Source organism: Euprymna scolopes, chromosome 6 (genome assembly GCF_053919585.1).
Source record: "Euprymna scolopes isolate OS-2025 chromosome 6, ASM5391958v1, whole genome shotgun sequence".
Lineage (NCBI taxonomy): Eukaryota > Metazoa > Mollusca > Cephalopoda > Sepiida > Sepiolidae > Euprymna > Euprymna scolopes.
Window position 1 is genome coordinate 30,566,760 of NC_136487.1, and position 16,319 is coordinate 30,583,078.

Below are 16,319 nucleotides of genomic sequence, written 5' to 3' on the forward strand. Positions count from 1 at the left end.
TACACACAAGTCCTGAGAGGTGACTGGTTAGCAGTAGACAGTTCCACAGAGCAAAATATTCTTACTGTGTCGAGACGGAAAAAACATGCGAAATTGCTAGACAAAAGGTTTAATATTTATGGAGCAATTCTGGTTTCTGATTGGTTGGTAGCAGAAGGTGAATTAATTTGATTCGTCAGTTCTTAGCAGCATCGTTTATAAATAGAATCGCCCGACTGTGTGGGATCATACTCCATTATGAATCAAAAATATTGTAACAATTTGCATTAATAACTCCTTTAAACGACACACACAGATTATAATATGCTCCAGAAACATTCCAATGGATGATCTCATGAGAGATATTTGAGTAACTGCCTGGCGAATTTACAAAGAATGCTTCTATGTGTCAACAATTTGAGAATAAGGTTAAAGTTATAAGTCTCGTAATAACGTTTGTCTGTTTAAATATGCGTTGTTTTGTATGTAAATACGACTGACATATTTGTAAACTGGATCAAATTCAATCCACTCAGAATAAAAGAATCACACAAACAACTAGTCATACTTGCATGTACACATACTTATACATAATATATATCTATATCTATAAAAGTGTCTATCTGTGTGTGTACATTTTCCTGCACAATAAATCTTTCAATTTTCAGTCTACAGACTCGAAATCTGATATACAGGTCTTGGAGATTTGGGAAAATTTTTGTAATCCGTTTTCGGCCAGAAATTTGGCTACTAAGCGTCAAAGTTCAACGATTTGACCTATGAGAACTCTATCAAACTTCTCCGCCAATTTAGGTATAAACAATTGAAAATTTAGATATAGGTTCCTTGGACATGGATCAGTAAATGTTAAGGCGTAATAATAGGGGTCAAAGTTTAAAAAAATTCGACCCCTACGATCTCTACCAAATTACTCAGACACTTTCTGGTCTAAACATTTGAAAGAATATTCAGTGATAGGGCAAGCTTTTTAATCGGTTTGGGTCGAAAATTTGAGCTACCAATATATAAATATATGTATGTATGTTTGCATGTCTGCCTAAAACTTTCTAGAGAGGCGACAGATTTTCACAAGATCAGTATCGTTTTGAAGTTCGACCCTTCAGACGACAAATACCGAAAAATTGTCTGAAAACATTAATATCTTCACCCTCAACTGGCCACTTTTCTACAGGGAGGTGTCACTTTCTTCACAGATATTTTCGAACGTCATCCACTTTTTCGGTTGTCTAGCCTTAATTTAAGCCTACGTCACTTCCGGTTTGGCGGTGGTCGTAACAGCAACAACGTCAGGTTTTTTCCCCCGTTCTTTTCCTCCTTCACGATACGGGTTCGAGCCTGTCTTCCTATTACCACTTTTTTCTTTTTTTTTTTCGCTCAACATACACCTCTAAACACTCGGGTAACGCCGGGCACCCATGCTAGTATATATATATATATATATATATATATATATATATATATATATATATATATATATATATATATATATACACTCTGCTTGTTTATTAAAAATTTGATTCAAAATGGCAATGTTTTTCCATACGAAAAAGGGCTTTTATACACTTTCATTCTAGCATGATTTAAATATATACTATTTATTCAAAAGGAGATCTACATTAAAGAAAGAACTGCATTTACATATTAGTTAAAGAACAAATATTTCTTTATAATTAGCTCCATGTTATTAATGATTATTATTATTAGAATTGTTTTAATTAGGTTTATAAGTATTATTTAAAGTAGTATTTATTTATATGCATTTCCTTTAATTTAGTTTATATTTAACGTATTTGTTTTTATTAAACAAAAAAAAAATGTGTGTAAAACCGGAAGTAAGCTTTATTTGTTTAAGCTAAAAGAGATTTTCCTTTTAATTCAGGATGTTCGGTTTATCTTTAATAATATGCAACTAAACCCTTCTCTCGGCAATATGCTTCGATCTGGTATATACAGCTAGTACATGTATATATATATATATATATATATATATATATATATATATATATGTGTGTGTGTGTGTGTGTGTGTGTGTGTGTGTGTGTGTGTGTGATAAACTCTAAAAACGAACTAATCTCCCATTTCAAACATAAGACCAAATTTAAATATGGTAAATTTCAAATTACATAGCTCTAACATTAACTTTTAGATAATTAATTCCACAAAATTATAGGTTTTTGAATGTAATTTCTTCTTTTCTTTTTTGCTTGGCTGGCTTAATACCTGCAGTCTCCGATGAAGTGTATGCATGCGCATATATTTTGTATATATATCTACCTATGAATTAATATTCGTACATTTTGAATGTATATTTGATTATATGTTTTATGTGCATTTACACATGTTGTTAGTTTTTAATTTATGCGTTATAGTTGAGCCTGTTGGATGCCGGCCAATTCTTCCCCTATCTTTCGTTGCATTCCCCTTAAAATATTTTTTTAAATAATCTATCACGACTTTAAGTACTTTTCCCTTTCTATTAGATAGATACATCTCCACATTAAAGCCATAGCCCTTAACTTAGAAGCAATCTTTAATTTATATCTACCTATCCCATAAGTGATTAGCTTCAATCCTATGACACCTGTTGATAATTCCATTATTACTTTTCTTGTTTAATTTGACTCCTTTTCTGCCTTAATTCTTGCACCATTACAACGTCATTTTGTCTGGGTCATTGTGGCATTTTTCTTTTCTAAAAGTAGTTCAGTCTCTGTTCGAGTTTACTGTCTCCATTTCTAATTTTCAAATTAGCCTCAGAAGTAGTGAGGACTTTCTACTTATTTATTCTCCGTAAAATTTATGTTTCTTTTTATAATAATATATTGAACTAATTTTTTTCTTATGCCCATTTGTGAATTGTTTCACGGAATTCTTTTGTTTGTTTTTTGTGTGTGTGTGTGTGTTTTTTTTTATTTTGATAACCCCGAAATATCTCCCAGTAACGTGATACCTTTGGGTTCTTTGCATCTGGCTATTCCAATTTTACTATACTTTTGGATTTTACGGTCCTTTGAACTTCCACTTTTCAACCGAACTTCCACTCACGTGAAATGATTTTCCATTTTTCCCCATTCCCTATGCTTCACCGTTTTTGAACTTTTAGCAAGTGCGCTTAATAACTCACTTGAAGTTTCATTAAATACGATATAAGTTAAATCTGATTCCGCATTTTGCTAATTCCTCACCTCTGATGTCACATGATAAATAGCTGGATATCCCGTTTTCTATTTTTTAACTAAGTACCCCGTTTACGTTTCACAGCGGATATAGATTTGTACCCTTTTAGATTCTGTGAATTTTCCAGCTGTGAAAATCAGCTTATACGAGACCCTGACACGCAATACTCGGATTTCGTTAGTATGCAAAATATTTAAACTTTTTGGAAACCTATATTAGTGTATAGACAATTTGAAAGAACGAAGTATATAAAATTGAGTTTTTGCCTTGCATTACATTATAATTGGTATATAAATATATATTGCGTTCCATGTATAAATGATTAATAACCGAATTTGAATATATATATATATATATATATATATATATATAACTACTTAATTTACTCACATAAAATTAATGTACGAAAGTATAAGTATTTACTTCAAAAGTGCTCAATACGTAGGTAGATATATATACATACATATCTATGTATATATACACATATGTACATATATATATGCAATATATATATATATATATATATATATATATATATATATATATATATATATATATATGCAATTTAGGTAAACAATTGCTATAAGTTGTTACAATAAATTTACTGGTTTAGTCTGTGTGTTCATAGGATTTACACGTTCACACAATCGAATACTTACAATTTCATTAAGACAACTTTTTAAAAACTTAATCAACTCTCATGACTTACCTAATAACTTTCTTCCATATATTTATCTCTTACCAGCATACACAAACAAACACACACACCTATAAATATATATATATATATATATATATACGATATCTATTATATTTACTTCATTCTTTTTCTTTCTCTCTCACCCACTCTCTTTATCTTCTTTTCTTTATCTCTCTCACTCTATATTTTTGTTATCTCTCTATTTATCTCTCAACTTATCTTTAAACTTCGCTCTCTTTACGTTTAGTTATTTTATGTATTCTATTGAGAATTTTCTTTCTTTTCTATCTTTCAATAATTGCCTATTAAACGAGACAGATAATAGAATGGAGAAAGAGTGGAACTAAATAATTACGAACGGGAGAAGGTGGCTAAAAATGCAGGAAAGTAAAATGAGCATGACAGAAAGGGGATGGGCAAAAACAAAATAAGGGGAGATAACCAACTTATGGAATGACTATGCTGCTAGATTGGCGTTATTATAGTTATCACCGGGCCATTTTCCCTTGTTGACAGGAGACAGCTTTCTGTTGTCATTATATCATTTAAAATATTTTAAATGATGGGCGGTGGTGGGTAAGGCAATTTGATACAAGTTTAAACAAACCTTTGAAAGTAGACTCACTCAGTTTTATACGACAGGACCGAGTCTGAGGATGACATCAGCATTTCGGTATTCATATATGTTGCTATTAGTGGTTACCGACGGGGACTGTGGATTCAGAGAACTATGTTCCAGCTATATCTCGTTTATAAGTTACTTCCACTGTTAATGGAACAAGTTTAAGGTAATGAAATTCTCCAAAATAACACAAATGTACCTGTGATACTTTTTCCTCTTGCCCATTGTAGAAAATTTTAAGTTAAAAGGCTGGGAACCGAAGTTTGCTGACGGATATGACTCTGTGATAATAGATGCCATTGTTGCTTGCAAATACAGGAAATAAAATACGCAAGTTTAGAGAAAAAAGAACATCTTCAACCTTAGTTTACTTTAATAGCAATACAAACATGGAATTTGCATTTAGATTTAGGCGCAAATAGAGAGTGGGGGAAACTGTTGATGGTTATTGTAAGTAGACGAGTATTTTCTGTTAAAGTTTAAGAAGGGGGCATGGAATAAAGTTCATACGACTAACGACTAGAAGATTCAGTTTTTAGTTCTGATCAAGCTGATTCGGTTCCGATTCCACTAATGTCTTTTTTTTTTCAAATATCCGATAGTTCCTCAACCTTTCTGAGTCGTGGAACCGCTGCATTATTTCATGCAGTGTGTCTCGAGCAAGAATAGCCTGACAGTGCGCATCTCTCCCCAGGTTTCAGAGCATATACAACACCTGGTATTACTAAATGGTTGGAAAATCTTCAGGAGAAAACGATCCTGTGGCAGGCAAAAGCTATCCTTTTTTTTTTTTTTTTACTGAAGTTCACCCCAAACAAGACATATCGCAATTTGGACTTAAGGGGTTACTAATTGGGAACATCTTAAAAAGATATTTGCAAGATGTCGGTTTAAACTTCTTCATGTCAGTGTAGTTAGTAAACAGTAGAGGCATTCCAAAGTGCAGCTATTTTAGGGAAGAAACTTTTAGAATAGAAAGCTTCCGGCATTAAGACACCTTTACAGTGAAGGGGTGTGATTTTGCTGGTAATCGTTTGACGGGGAGGGTGTACGTTGAGGGACTAAAGTGCGATGAGTTCATCAGAGTACATTCAATTAAAATCCTTATAAAAAAAAAATGATTTATACAATCCATGCAGGGACAATACTGCATGGAGACTGCGCGCGTATATCAAACTGGCTTAGATGTAAAGAAAAGATTTTAAAAATAAAAGATCTCTCTCTGAACAGAATACAATCATAAACGTCATAGTCTACTCAGAGAACGGATGTAATAATAATAATTATATATATATATATATATATATATATATATATATATATATATATATATATATATATATATATAATTTATTGCGGAAGTATAGTATTTGTCTTCAGTATGTGCATGTACGTATGTTTTTCATTATTCAGGAAATATAGAATTTTCTCAGATATGTACAAGAATTGATGAAATAAAAAAAATTAATTTCAATAAAAATAATTTAATAAAAATAATTTAATAAAAATAATTTCATAAAATAATAATAATAAAAATAATTCAATCAAAATAATTTAATATAAATAATTTCATAAAAATAATTTAATAAAAATAATTTAATAAAAATTAGTTTAATAAAAATTAATTTCATAAAAATAATTTAATAAAAATAATTTAATAAAAATAATTCAATAAAAATAATTTAATAACAATGATATAATAATGAAAATAATTTAATAAAACTAATTTCATAAAGAAATTCATAAAAATAATGTAATCAAAGTAATTTAATAAAAACTAATGTAACTACAAATAATGTAATAAAAATAATTAAAAAAAATAATTTGATAAAAATAATTAAAAAGTAATTATATAAAAATGATTTGAATAAATTAATTTAATAAAAATAATTCAATAAAATTGATTTGATAAAATAATGTCAATAAAAATAATTTAATAAAAATAATTGAAAACTTTTTAAGAAAAATAATTTAATAAAAATAAGTTACTAACAAAAATTGAAATAAATAATTTAATGAAAATAATTAAATAAAAAAATTTCAATGAAAATAATTTCATAAAAATAATTTTAAAACATTAATTTAATAAAAATAATTTCATAAAAATAATTTAATAAAAATAATGCAATCAAAATAATTTAATAAAAATAATTTAATAAAAATAGTGTAATAAAAATAATTAATTAAAAATAATTTCATAAAAATAATTTATTACAAATTATTTAATAAAAATAGGTTAATGAAAATAATTTAATAACAATAATTATATAAAAATACTTTAATACAAATAATTTAATAAAAGTTAAATAAAAATAATTATTTTATTAATAAAATAATTTTATTGAAAAATAATTAATAAAAATAATTTAATGAAAATAATTTAATAAAAATAATTAAACAAAGATATTTCAATAAATATAATTTAATAAAAATAATTTAATAAAAATAATTAAAAAAATAATTTAATAAAAATAATTAAATAAAAAAATTTCAATAAAAATAATTTAATAAAAATCATTTTAAAAAAATAATTTTAAAAAATAATTTTAAAAAATTATTGTAATATAAATAATTTTAAAAAAATTAATTTAATAGAAATTATTTAATAAAAATAATGTAATAAAAATAATGTAATAAAAATAATTTTTTCATAAAAATAATTTAATACAAATTATTTAATAAAAATAGTTTAATAAAAATAATGTAATCACAATTATTTAATAAAAATAATTTAATATAAATTATTTAATAAACATTAAATAAAGGTAATTATTTTATTAATAAAAATAATTTAATAAAAATATTTTAATCCAAGTAACTTAATAAAAAATATTTAATAAAATAATTTAATAAAAACAATTTCAATAAAAATTATTTAATAAAAATAATTTAATAAAAAATAATTTTAAATGTAATTTAATAAACATAATTTTTATAAATTAATGTAATAAAAATAGTTTAATAATAATAATGTAATAAAAATAATGTAATAAAAATAATTTCATAAAAATAATTCAATAAAAATAATGTAATAAAAATCATTTAATAAAAATAATTTAATAAAAATTATTTATTAACAATAAGTTAATAAAAATAATTTAATAAACATTAATATAATATAAATAATTTCAATAAAAATAATTTAATAAAAATTATTTAATAAAAATAATTTAATAAAAATTATACAAAAACAATTATTTTATTAAAGAAATAATTTAATAAAAATGATTTAATAAAAATTAATTTAATAAAAATCATTTAATAAAAATACTTTTTACAAATTAATTAAATTAAAATAGTTTAATAAAAATAATGTAATAAAACTAATTTAATAAAAATAATGTAATAAAAATAATGTAATAAAAATAATTTAATAAAAATCAATTTAATAAAAATTAATTTAATAAAAATTATTTAATAAAAATAATTTAATAAAAATAATGTAACGAAAATAATTTAATAAAAATTAATTTAATAAAAATAGTTTAATCAAAATAATTTAATCAAAATAATTTTATAAAATTAATTTAATAAACATTATTTTATAAAAATAATTTAATAAAAATATTTTAATAATAATAATTTAATAAAATAGTTTAATAAAAATAATTTAATAAAAATAATTTAATAAAAATTAATTTAATAAAAATAATTTAATAAAATTAATTTAATAAAAATGATTTAATAAAAATGATTTAATAAAAATACTTTAATAAAAATAATTTAATAAAAATAATTTAATACTACTTCAACAAAAATTAAAAACTGGGTTGATGTTTACATTGAAACCGCTTATTTTCGAACTGTTTTATCCATTTTTTTTTATTATTGTAATCACACCTTTCGTATTCCTCATTTAATTCTCGCCGTGTATTTCTTTTAGCTATCTACGTACAGAATCAAAATCTCGGCCTGACATTTTGGTGTCTAAAAATTAAATCAACACAGGTTATTTTATGTTAATAAGGTCATATTGAATACTTATTTTTTACTTTTTTCAACGTATTACAATCAACTCACATGCAGCCCAATTTAGCCTTTCCTCCTTTTATCAGTTGAGTTAAAAAAAAAAAAACAATATGCATTTTTGAAAGTTTTTGTTTTCATGGATTGCTTAATATAATTTTTTCTTATGAAAATTTAGAAACTTTTTATTCTAAACATTTTTCATGGGCATTTACTTTTATATTGCATCCATTTTACTGACATATCACGGAAGGTGACAATGGTCATTGGTTAACGACACGGACTGACAATCTGAGTGTCCCAAGTTCGAATCCAGTTTAATCTACAAAACACCTTCACTTAGGATGTTGACAACCTTCATATCTGCAGACGAGTCAAGAGCAATTAAGTTATTTATTTATTTATTTATTTATTGCCGCGATGACACCAAGAGATGCCGCAGCGACTACCATCCCCCAAAAACCTTGCCACTATCTCGGATGAACAACACCAACGTTCTACCGCCTGCGTTTATGGAATGCGTCACAAAAAGACAACTACGAGGCTCTTCCGGTCCCTTCCGTAAATCTCTTTCTAGAAAAATTCTAACTAAAACCTTTCAGGGAAACTAATGTCAACAATAGAATCTTCGAATTCATAAGATATGATGATGACTCACTTACAACGATTTTTTATTAGGAACACTTTCCAAATGGCGATATTGATACAGTGGCTTAGATACTTTCTGTCGCTGCTGAGTTGGTAATAGACTTCATGTCTGGGGACAAGGGCGATTAATTTATTTACTTATTTATTTATTGTCGAGATAATATCAAGAGATGCCACAGCGACTACCATCCGGCCAAAGCTTTGCCACTGTCACAGGCCTCGGACGAACAACACCGGTCCTACCGCCTGCGTTGGTGGAATGAGTCAGTCAAAGACATCAACGAGGCTCTGTCAGCACTGAAAGAACATCAGGCTCTCAACTCCTTCGGAAAGAGTGGGTAACACTCAACTCGTCCAAGCTAAGGTTGCGAAAACACAGGATAATCTGCATACTATGTTTGGCATCCCTGCGGCGCCCATCTGCAGAATATCGCACATATTCTCACAGACTGTATCCTAAGCGAGGCATGCTCTGGTGTGGACTTTGGGGATGGCTTAGAAATTGTGCAATGATGGACTGCGAGATGGAATGAAACGCTATGATGATGATAAGCTGACATTATGAGGGTAGATATTTCTAAATTGTCTCAGATGTTATCAGTCTAATGACGTCATTGTCGGCGTTCGTCTTCACGGCTATAGTATATTGTTACATGTCTACAGAAAGACGGACACAAGATGTTTTTTTTATGAAAACCTTGATAAGAGAGTAAAATAAATGTGATGCATTGTTTCATTAATCTAAAAAATTATAACCGTGAAAGAAAAACTCACCATAACTGGAAGCCCTTCACCTTTCTGTTCTCCAATGTAGATCTTCCGCTTGTCTTCAAGTTCCATTTTTCGTTGTTCGATGTGTTCATCTTCTTGCGGTAGAATAGTATCCAGATGAGATATCTGGTAGCGATAGTTCGCCTTGATCCACCGAAACACGGGGAAGATACTCATCTCATTCGTTTTTACGTTTTCCACCATGATCTTCATCACGAACCAGTCAGGCGAGACGCCGGCATTGTCCCGCCAAAACTCGATTTTCTCGATCCGGCCAAAGTCGCGCAGATTACGCACGGCGAATGTGTCGCTTGCACCCGTTTTAAAATCATCCCGCAACAAATTGTCAAGAGTTATCTCTCTTGACCGCTGCCCTTGTTCGTTAATGAGGACAATCTTCACATTGGCATCGGTTGAAGCGTGCTTCCGGTCGCCCGTTCGTACAAACACGAGGAAATCCGAATTAAGATATCGCTTAACGGAATTTCCCATGATGTTCCTAGAGAATAAATAAATAAATAAAACGGAATAAGATATAATCAACGAATTTTATTGAAAGTTATTTTAAGAGTACGTCGTTTAAATACATACACAATATAATGTTAGATGAGTGGGTAGAAAGAACTTACACCCTTCAACAGTACGAATACAACAATCAATTAAATATTTTTACAAATGTATACCTTTTATAATAGCTTATTCAGTAACTGAATGTGTGTAATCCTAAGTTTTTCAACTAAAAAGAATTAAATGATTAGAAATAACATACGCTTTGAATAATATTTTGTAATATAATGATGTTAACGCGAAATACTAACAAGTGTACAGCATATAATCATAGTATTGTCTCTCTCTCTCTCTCTGTACATATATATATATATATATATATATATATATATATATATATAAGAGCAAATAGTTAATAAAACATGTTAAAAAACACTTTGAAAAAGAGTTAAAAACATATTTAATCTGAAAGGAAAACACTTAATAAGAAGCTAGTCCTTAATCCGCGGAATTTCGAAGAAATACTTTCCTTCTCATCACAGAGTAGGAATTAGCAAAATGCGGGATCGGATTTTGCATACAAAAGTATTTGATGAAACTGCAAGTAAGTCAAAGATCTTACTTGATAACAAAAAGTGAAGCAGAGGGAATATGGTAAAGAAAAAGGTGATTCCATGTGAATGGATAGTCTGGTGAAGGGAAATTTATCAAATAACGGTAAAATCCAAAAATATACATCCAAGAAAGTGAATTAGATTTCCATTCGCACAAGTAAAATCCAAGGAAATTACGTAATTGGAAGATGGTCCAAAATAATTCAAAAGGCCGAAATCCATGGAATAACTCACAAATATGTACAATGTATTTTATTATATATGTATTTTATATATATATATATATATATATATATATATATATATGTATATATATATATATATATATATAATACATTGTTTATTAAAACATTATCACATTAGTATTCCATAATTATGTTCTTTAAATATATCATTAAAACGTAATACATCATTATAGATTTCATATAAAATCAACTATCTATACATCCAAGATACAAATATTATTGCAATTAAAGGTGAATTAAAACACCTTGTAGCTAGGAATTATGTTTTGTAAGAGCCATAATAAGATTCTCGTATTTTTTAAGTTATCGTTTATATTATATTATGCGCTTTAAATCCCGAGGAAAATTTAACATGTAAAAATAATCCCGTGCCAATACGTAGATGATAATGTAATCCCAATACAGTCACTGTACAACTAGTATTCGAAGAGGTAGAACATAATTTAAAATCCCAGAGAATAAAATACTCGATAAATCCTGCAGGATTAAACCATTAATAAATGTAGAATTAGTCGTAGGAATCTTGAGGAGTAGATAAAAAGACCATCAAAATAGTGATAAGACATTAAAAATATAGGAATGGAATCTTACACATCAAATATGGTTTGTGTTTTCTAAGTTGTTCCATATATATATATATATATATATATATATATATATATATATATATATATATATATATATATATATTGATGCTAGTTTATATTTGTCTATTATTTACGTTCTTTAGGGTAGTGTAACTTAGTTACCGAATGCATATAGAGCGGCGAAAATCAAAGAGCTTAGGACTTCAAAACATTCTGTATATTAGCAACTTTTTCAATCAGCCAGTAAAATAGTAAAAATCATAAAATCATTATTTCCACACATGTTCAAGAAGTGTGTAAGATTAAGCCACACAAATAACAAACAGTTTTAATTTTTTTTTTAATTAAACCATTATCAAAACGAAAGAATAATTGAATAATTGCAGTGTATTACATTTATTCTTAGTCAACATTTGTTGCATATATATATATATATATATATATATATATATATATATTTATATATAATCTGTGGAAATATATTTTATTTCTTTATAATATACCAATCCTTATTGAAGAAGCTCAATGTAATTACAGAGCAATATAGTGAATGAATAACAAAAGCTTACATTCCAAAGTTAATGATGTTGACCATCTTATTACTTCTTCTGGTGAGTTAAGTGCCAAATACATTCACTGATTGAATTAATAATTAAGCGATTGATTTTGCGCTACGAAACAGACGCTGTCAAGAATTGTAAATGTCAACTGAATAAAAGGAATAAATAATAAGATGGTCAACGTCATGAACTTTTGAATATAGACTTTTTCATTTATTCAATATATATATATATATATATATATATATATATATATATATATATATATATATATATATATATATATATATTAGAGGGATCTGTCCACAGACATTGCTCGAACAAGAAATAAAGCCTTATGGTCCTATCTATGAAACCCATCTAAATATTTTAACATATATATATATATATATGTATATATATATATATATATATATATATATATATATATATATATTACGCGGTACAAAGCCTCCTGGTCCTCTCTATGAGACCCATCCAAATATTTTAACTATATATATCTATCTATCTATCTATCTCTCTTTCTCTCTCTCTCTCTCTCTCTCTCTCTCTCTCTATATATATATATATATATATATATATATATATATATATATATTAATTACGTTTTTAATATTAAATCCATCAAAATGAGACTCATTTAAACGTTCGCATTATTTTATAATTAAGTAAGGGCATCTCCGCCGCAGTATTTAAACAATAAATACATGAAAATTAGAAAAAGCTCGGACATTGCACAAGGAATGATTTACCCTGAGACATTTTCTCGAATCAATGGTTCTGTCTAGCTGTGTCAGTACTGAAATTTTGTTGATTTTAGACACGCCTGCGATACTCGTGTCATTAGACTACATTTCGTGCGGATTCACTTAAACTCAACAGTTAATGACGTTCCCGGACAATGATCGCGTAATATTACATGGGAAAAATATTGAGCTTTAATCTAATAATTTAATTCATTAATAAATTAAAACTTTCCTTTTACAGTCTCGGTATACTGTAATATAAGATTCAGATTTATATCGATTGAAAGCTTTCAGCATTTGCTTATTTTAAACAAATTTGATATTCGCAAAAGTTTAACAACATCAATACTGCTGCTTCCCGAGTACTTTTTTCTTAACATTATATAACTTGTTCAAGTTATATTATTAATTTTATTAGTTTATAGTTTAGCATACAAGATTTTTTACATCTATTGCATTAGCCAGACCTGCAATTGTAATGTGTTCTGGTTGATTTATTTTTTTAGGATAGATATAAGCTTATATACACTGCTGGTTAAAAATTTAAGACCACTAAAAATCTTTAAAAGAAACCTTAGTTTTAAGGATAGATTTTTATCTCTTCCGAGTTAAGGTTATTAATACTACAATCTAAAAGGTTATGGAAACAAAAAGGTACATTCCAAAAATTTTATTTAAAAATTTGCAGTTTTATTAAATTAGGATTTTTACACATGATCAAAATTATAAGACTAAGGGTATAAATTGTTAGATTTATGGCAATTCTTATGTTTTTAGTTCAGTTAGCAATCACTGTGTAAATGTGTTACCATGGCTAAAGCAAGAAAACTACCCCACGTTGAGCGCTCTCGAATTGTAGGATTCCATAAGCAAGGTTTGTCACAACGATAGAAGCTGAGGTAAATCGCAGTAAAACTGTTATTATCAACTTTCTAAAGAACACTGAGAATTATGGAAAAGCAAAATTCTTTGGTAGCTCCCCCCCCCCCAAAAAAAAAAAAATTCTCCTGCATTGAGTAGGAGAATCAGACGGGTTGTTATGAATGACAGAGGACTTTCTTCTAGTGAAATTAAGGCGGTTACAGATGCTGATTGCAGTCCAATAACCACCAGGCGACACTTACAACAAAAAGGCATGGTAAATAAAAAGCGTAAACAAATTCCTCGATTGCTTCCAATTCACAAAGTGGATCGGTTAAGATTTGGTCGTGAATACCAAACATGAGACGTTGAGAAGTGGAAGAAAGTTCTGTTTTCTGATAAGAAAACATTAAATTTAGATAGTCCTGATGGCTTCCAGCGATATTGGCATGACAAAAATGTGCCCCTTGAAATTTTTCCACACGTCATAATGGTGGAGAGTCCATAATGGTATGGAGTGACTTTTTTTTACACAGGGACGATGGCGCTCCAGGTGGTGCAAGGTCGTAAAACAGTAGCTGGTTATGTTAGTATGCTACAGAAAGCATCTTTGATTATGGGGGGGGTCATCGTTTGTGTGGGGATGGATGGTTATTCCAACAGGATAATGCTGCAATCCACACTGCAAGATGGACCTTGAGCTTTCTACAAGAAAATGGAGTCCATCTCTTGAGACATCCTACATGCTCACCGGACTTGAACTCAATTGAAAATGTTTGGAGATGGATGACAAGAGAGATTTTTCGAAATGGCAAACAATATCCAACAAAAAATTAACTTCGTGAAGCCATCTTCAGAAACTGAAGCAGGATCCCCCGCACCTTAATAGAAACCCTTATTTCTAGCATGCCTCAAAGAATTTTTTAAGTCATCAAAAGTAGTGGAGGTAGAACTCATTAAGTTTGATTGTTTAATGTTTTCCTATACTTTTTGTATAGGCTGTAATTTAGTAATTTTTGATATGTGCACAGCTTCAAGGTGTTTTAGTATATTGATTATTAATTGTCAGTTAAGTTACTGCTGTCTTTTGTAAGTTTTGTATTTTTCTTTTCATTTACATATTGTCTTATTGTAATGCAGGATGATAAAATTAAGATACTGGACGGTAAGTCTCCGATTCCATTTACACTTTTATAATTTTAAAAATAGTACATTCTTCTTCTTCTTCTTATTATTATTATTATTATTATTATTATTATTATTATTATTATTATTATTGTGGTGGCACACATTCATTTGCATATGTGGATAATAATTACACATAGATAGGAAGATTCAGTTAGTCTGAGTGTGTGTTCACCAGAAGCCACCGAAGGCCGCCGAGAGCAGATATGTTTCTCCAGCAAAGACTCTCTTATTTGACACCATTATGTAAATATCCTGTAAATATACATTTTCCTAATACACTTCTTATTTGATCTACCTTTGTTTGTTGAGTCGTCATTTGTATTGCTTTCTACGTTACTTGTTTCAACCTGCAAATTTAACAGTGACGACGAGGATGAACGTCAAATATAACAGTTTGACGAAGAAATGAAAAGAACTCACTAATAAAAAAAGTACAACGCAACGGTTGACCATTCTAAGGAATACAAGTTTTGACGAACGAAATAGTCGTAAAAACGGATTTTACGCTAAAGAGAAGTTCGACTCAAGCGGAAAAAATGAATAATTCAGCGAACATTGGAAAACTGTAAAATATTTTCCTCGCGGAGTACAACACTAAAAGAAAGAAACGGTTGTCTCCCAAATTCCAAGAACAAAAACTACATTCAGGTATAAAAAAAGTAACCTCGATTAATAGTATTTTATTTACTAAAATACTAGTCGAAAAAAGACAAACCAAAACCTTTAATTGCAATCTCAAAGAAAAAAAAAACTCGAACGTGGCAAAAAAAAAGCGACGATTTACGCCGTTTCCCGTGGAATCCATCTTTAAAAAAAATAACAAACTGTAAAAGTGAATTTTTGTAAAACGACAAACAGATTTGTATTACTAAATTACAAGGAAGTAACATACGAAGAAAAAAAAAGTTCACCAGTGGATTTCCTAAATTGCTGTAAATACCAACTAAAGACTTTTTGGTAAACCAAATTTTTCTCTTCGGTATTTAAAAAAGAAATACCACAGTTAAACTAAAATCAAGGAAAGATTTTTTTAAAACTAAAGTTGTCACTGTATAACGGATATAAGACAGTAAAACGTCACGCAAAAAAAAAAATTAAATGTAGTCTATACATTTTATTTTTTTCAA

At 28.2% G+C, this 16,319-nt stretch overlaps 1 protein-coding gene across 1 annotated transcript in view; it reads right to left on the reverse strand.

Annotated features, from left to right (window-relative positions):
- Positions 1–16,319, reverse strand: part of LOC145277602 (polyunsaturated fatty acid 5-lipoxygenase-like) — a 220,071-nt gene that overhangs the window by 101,232 nt on the left and 102,520 nt on the right. The window contains exon 2 of the mRNA XM_080129121.1: positions 9,888–10,383. Within this exon, the coding sequence (XP_079985247.1) occupies positions 9,888–10,376 (489 nt within the window). The 5' untranslated portion in view covers positions 10,377–10,383. The remainder of the gene's footprint in view (positions 1–9,887; positions 10,384–16,319) is intronic.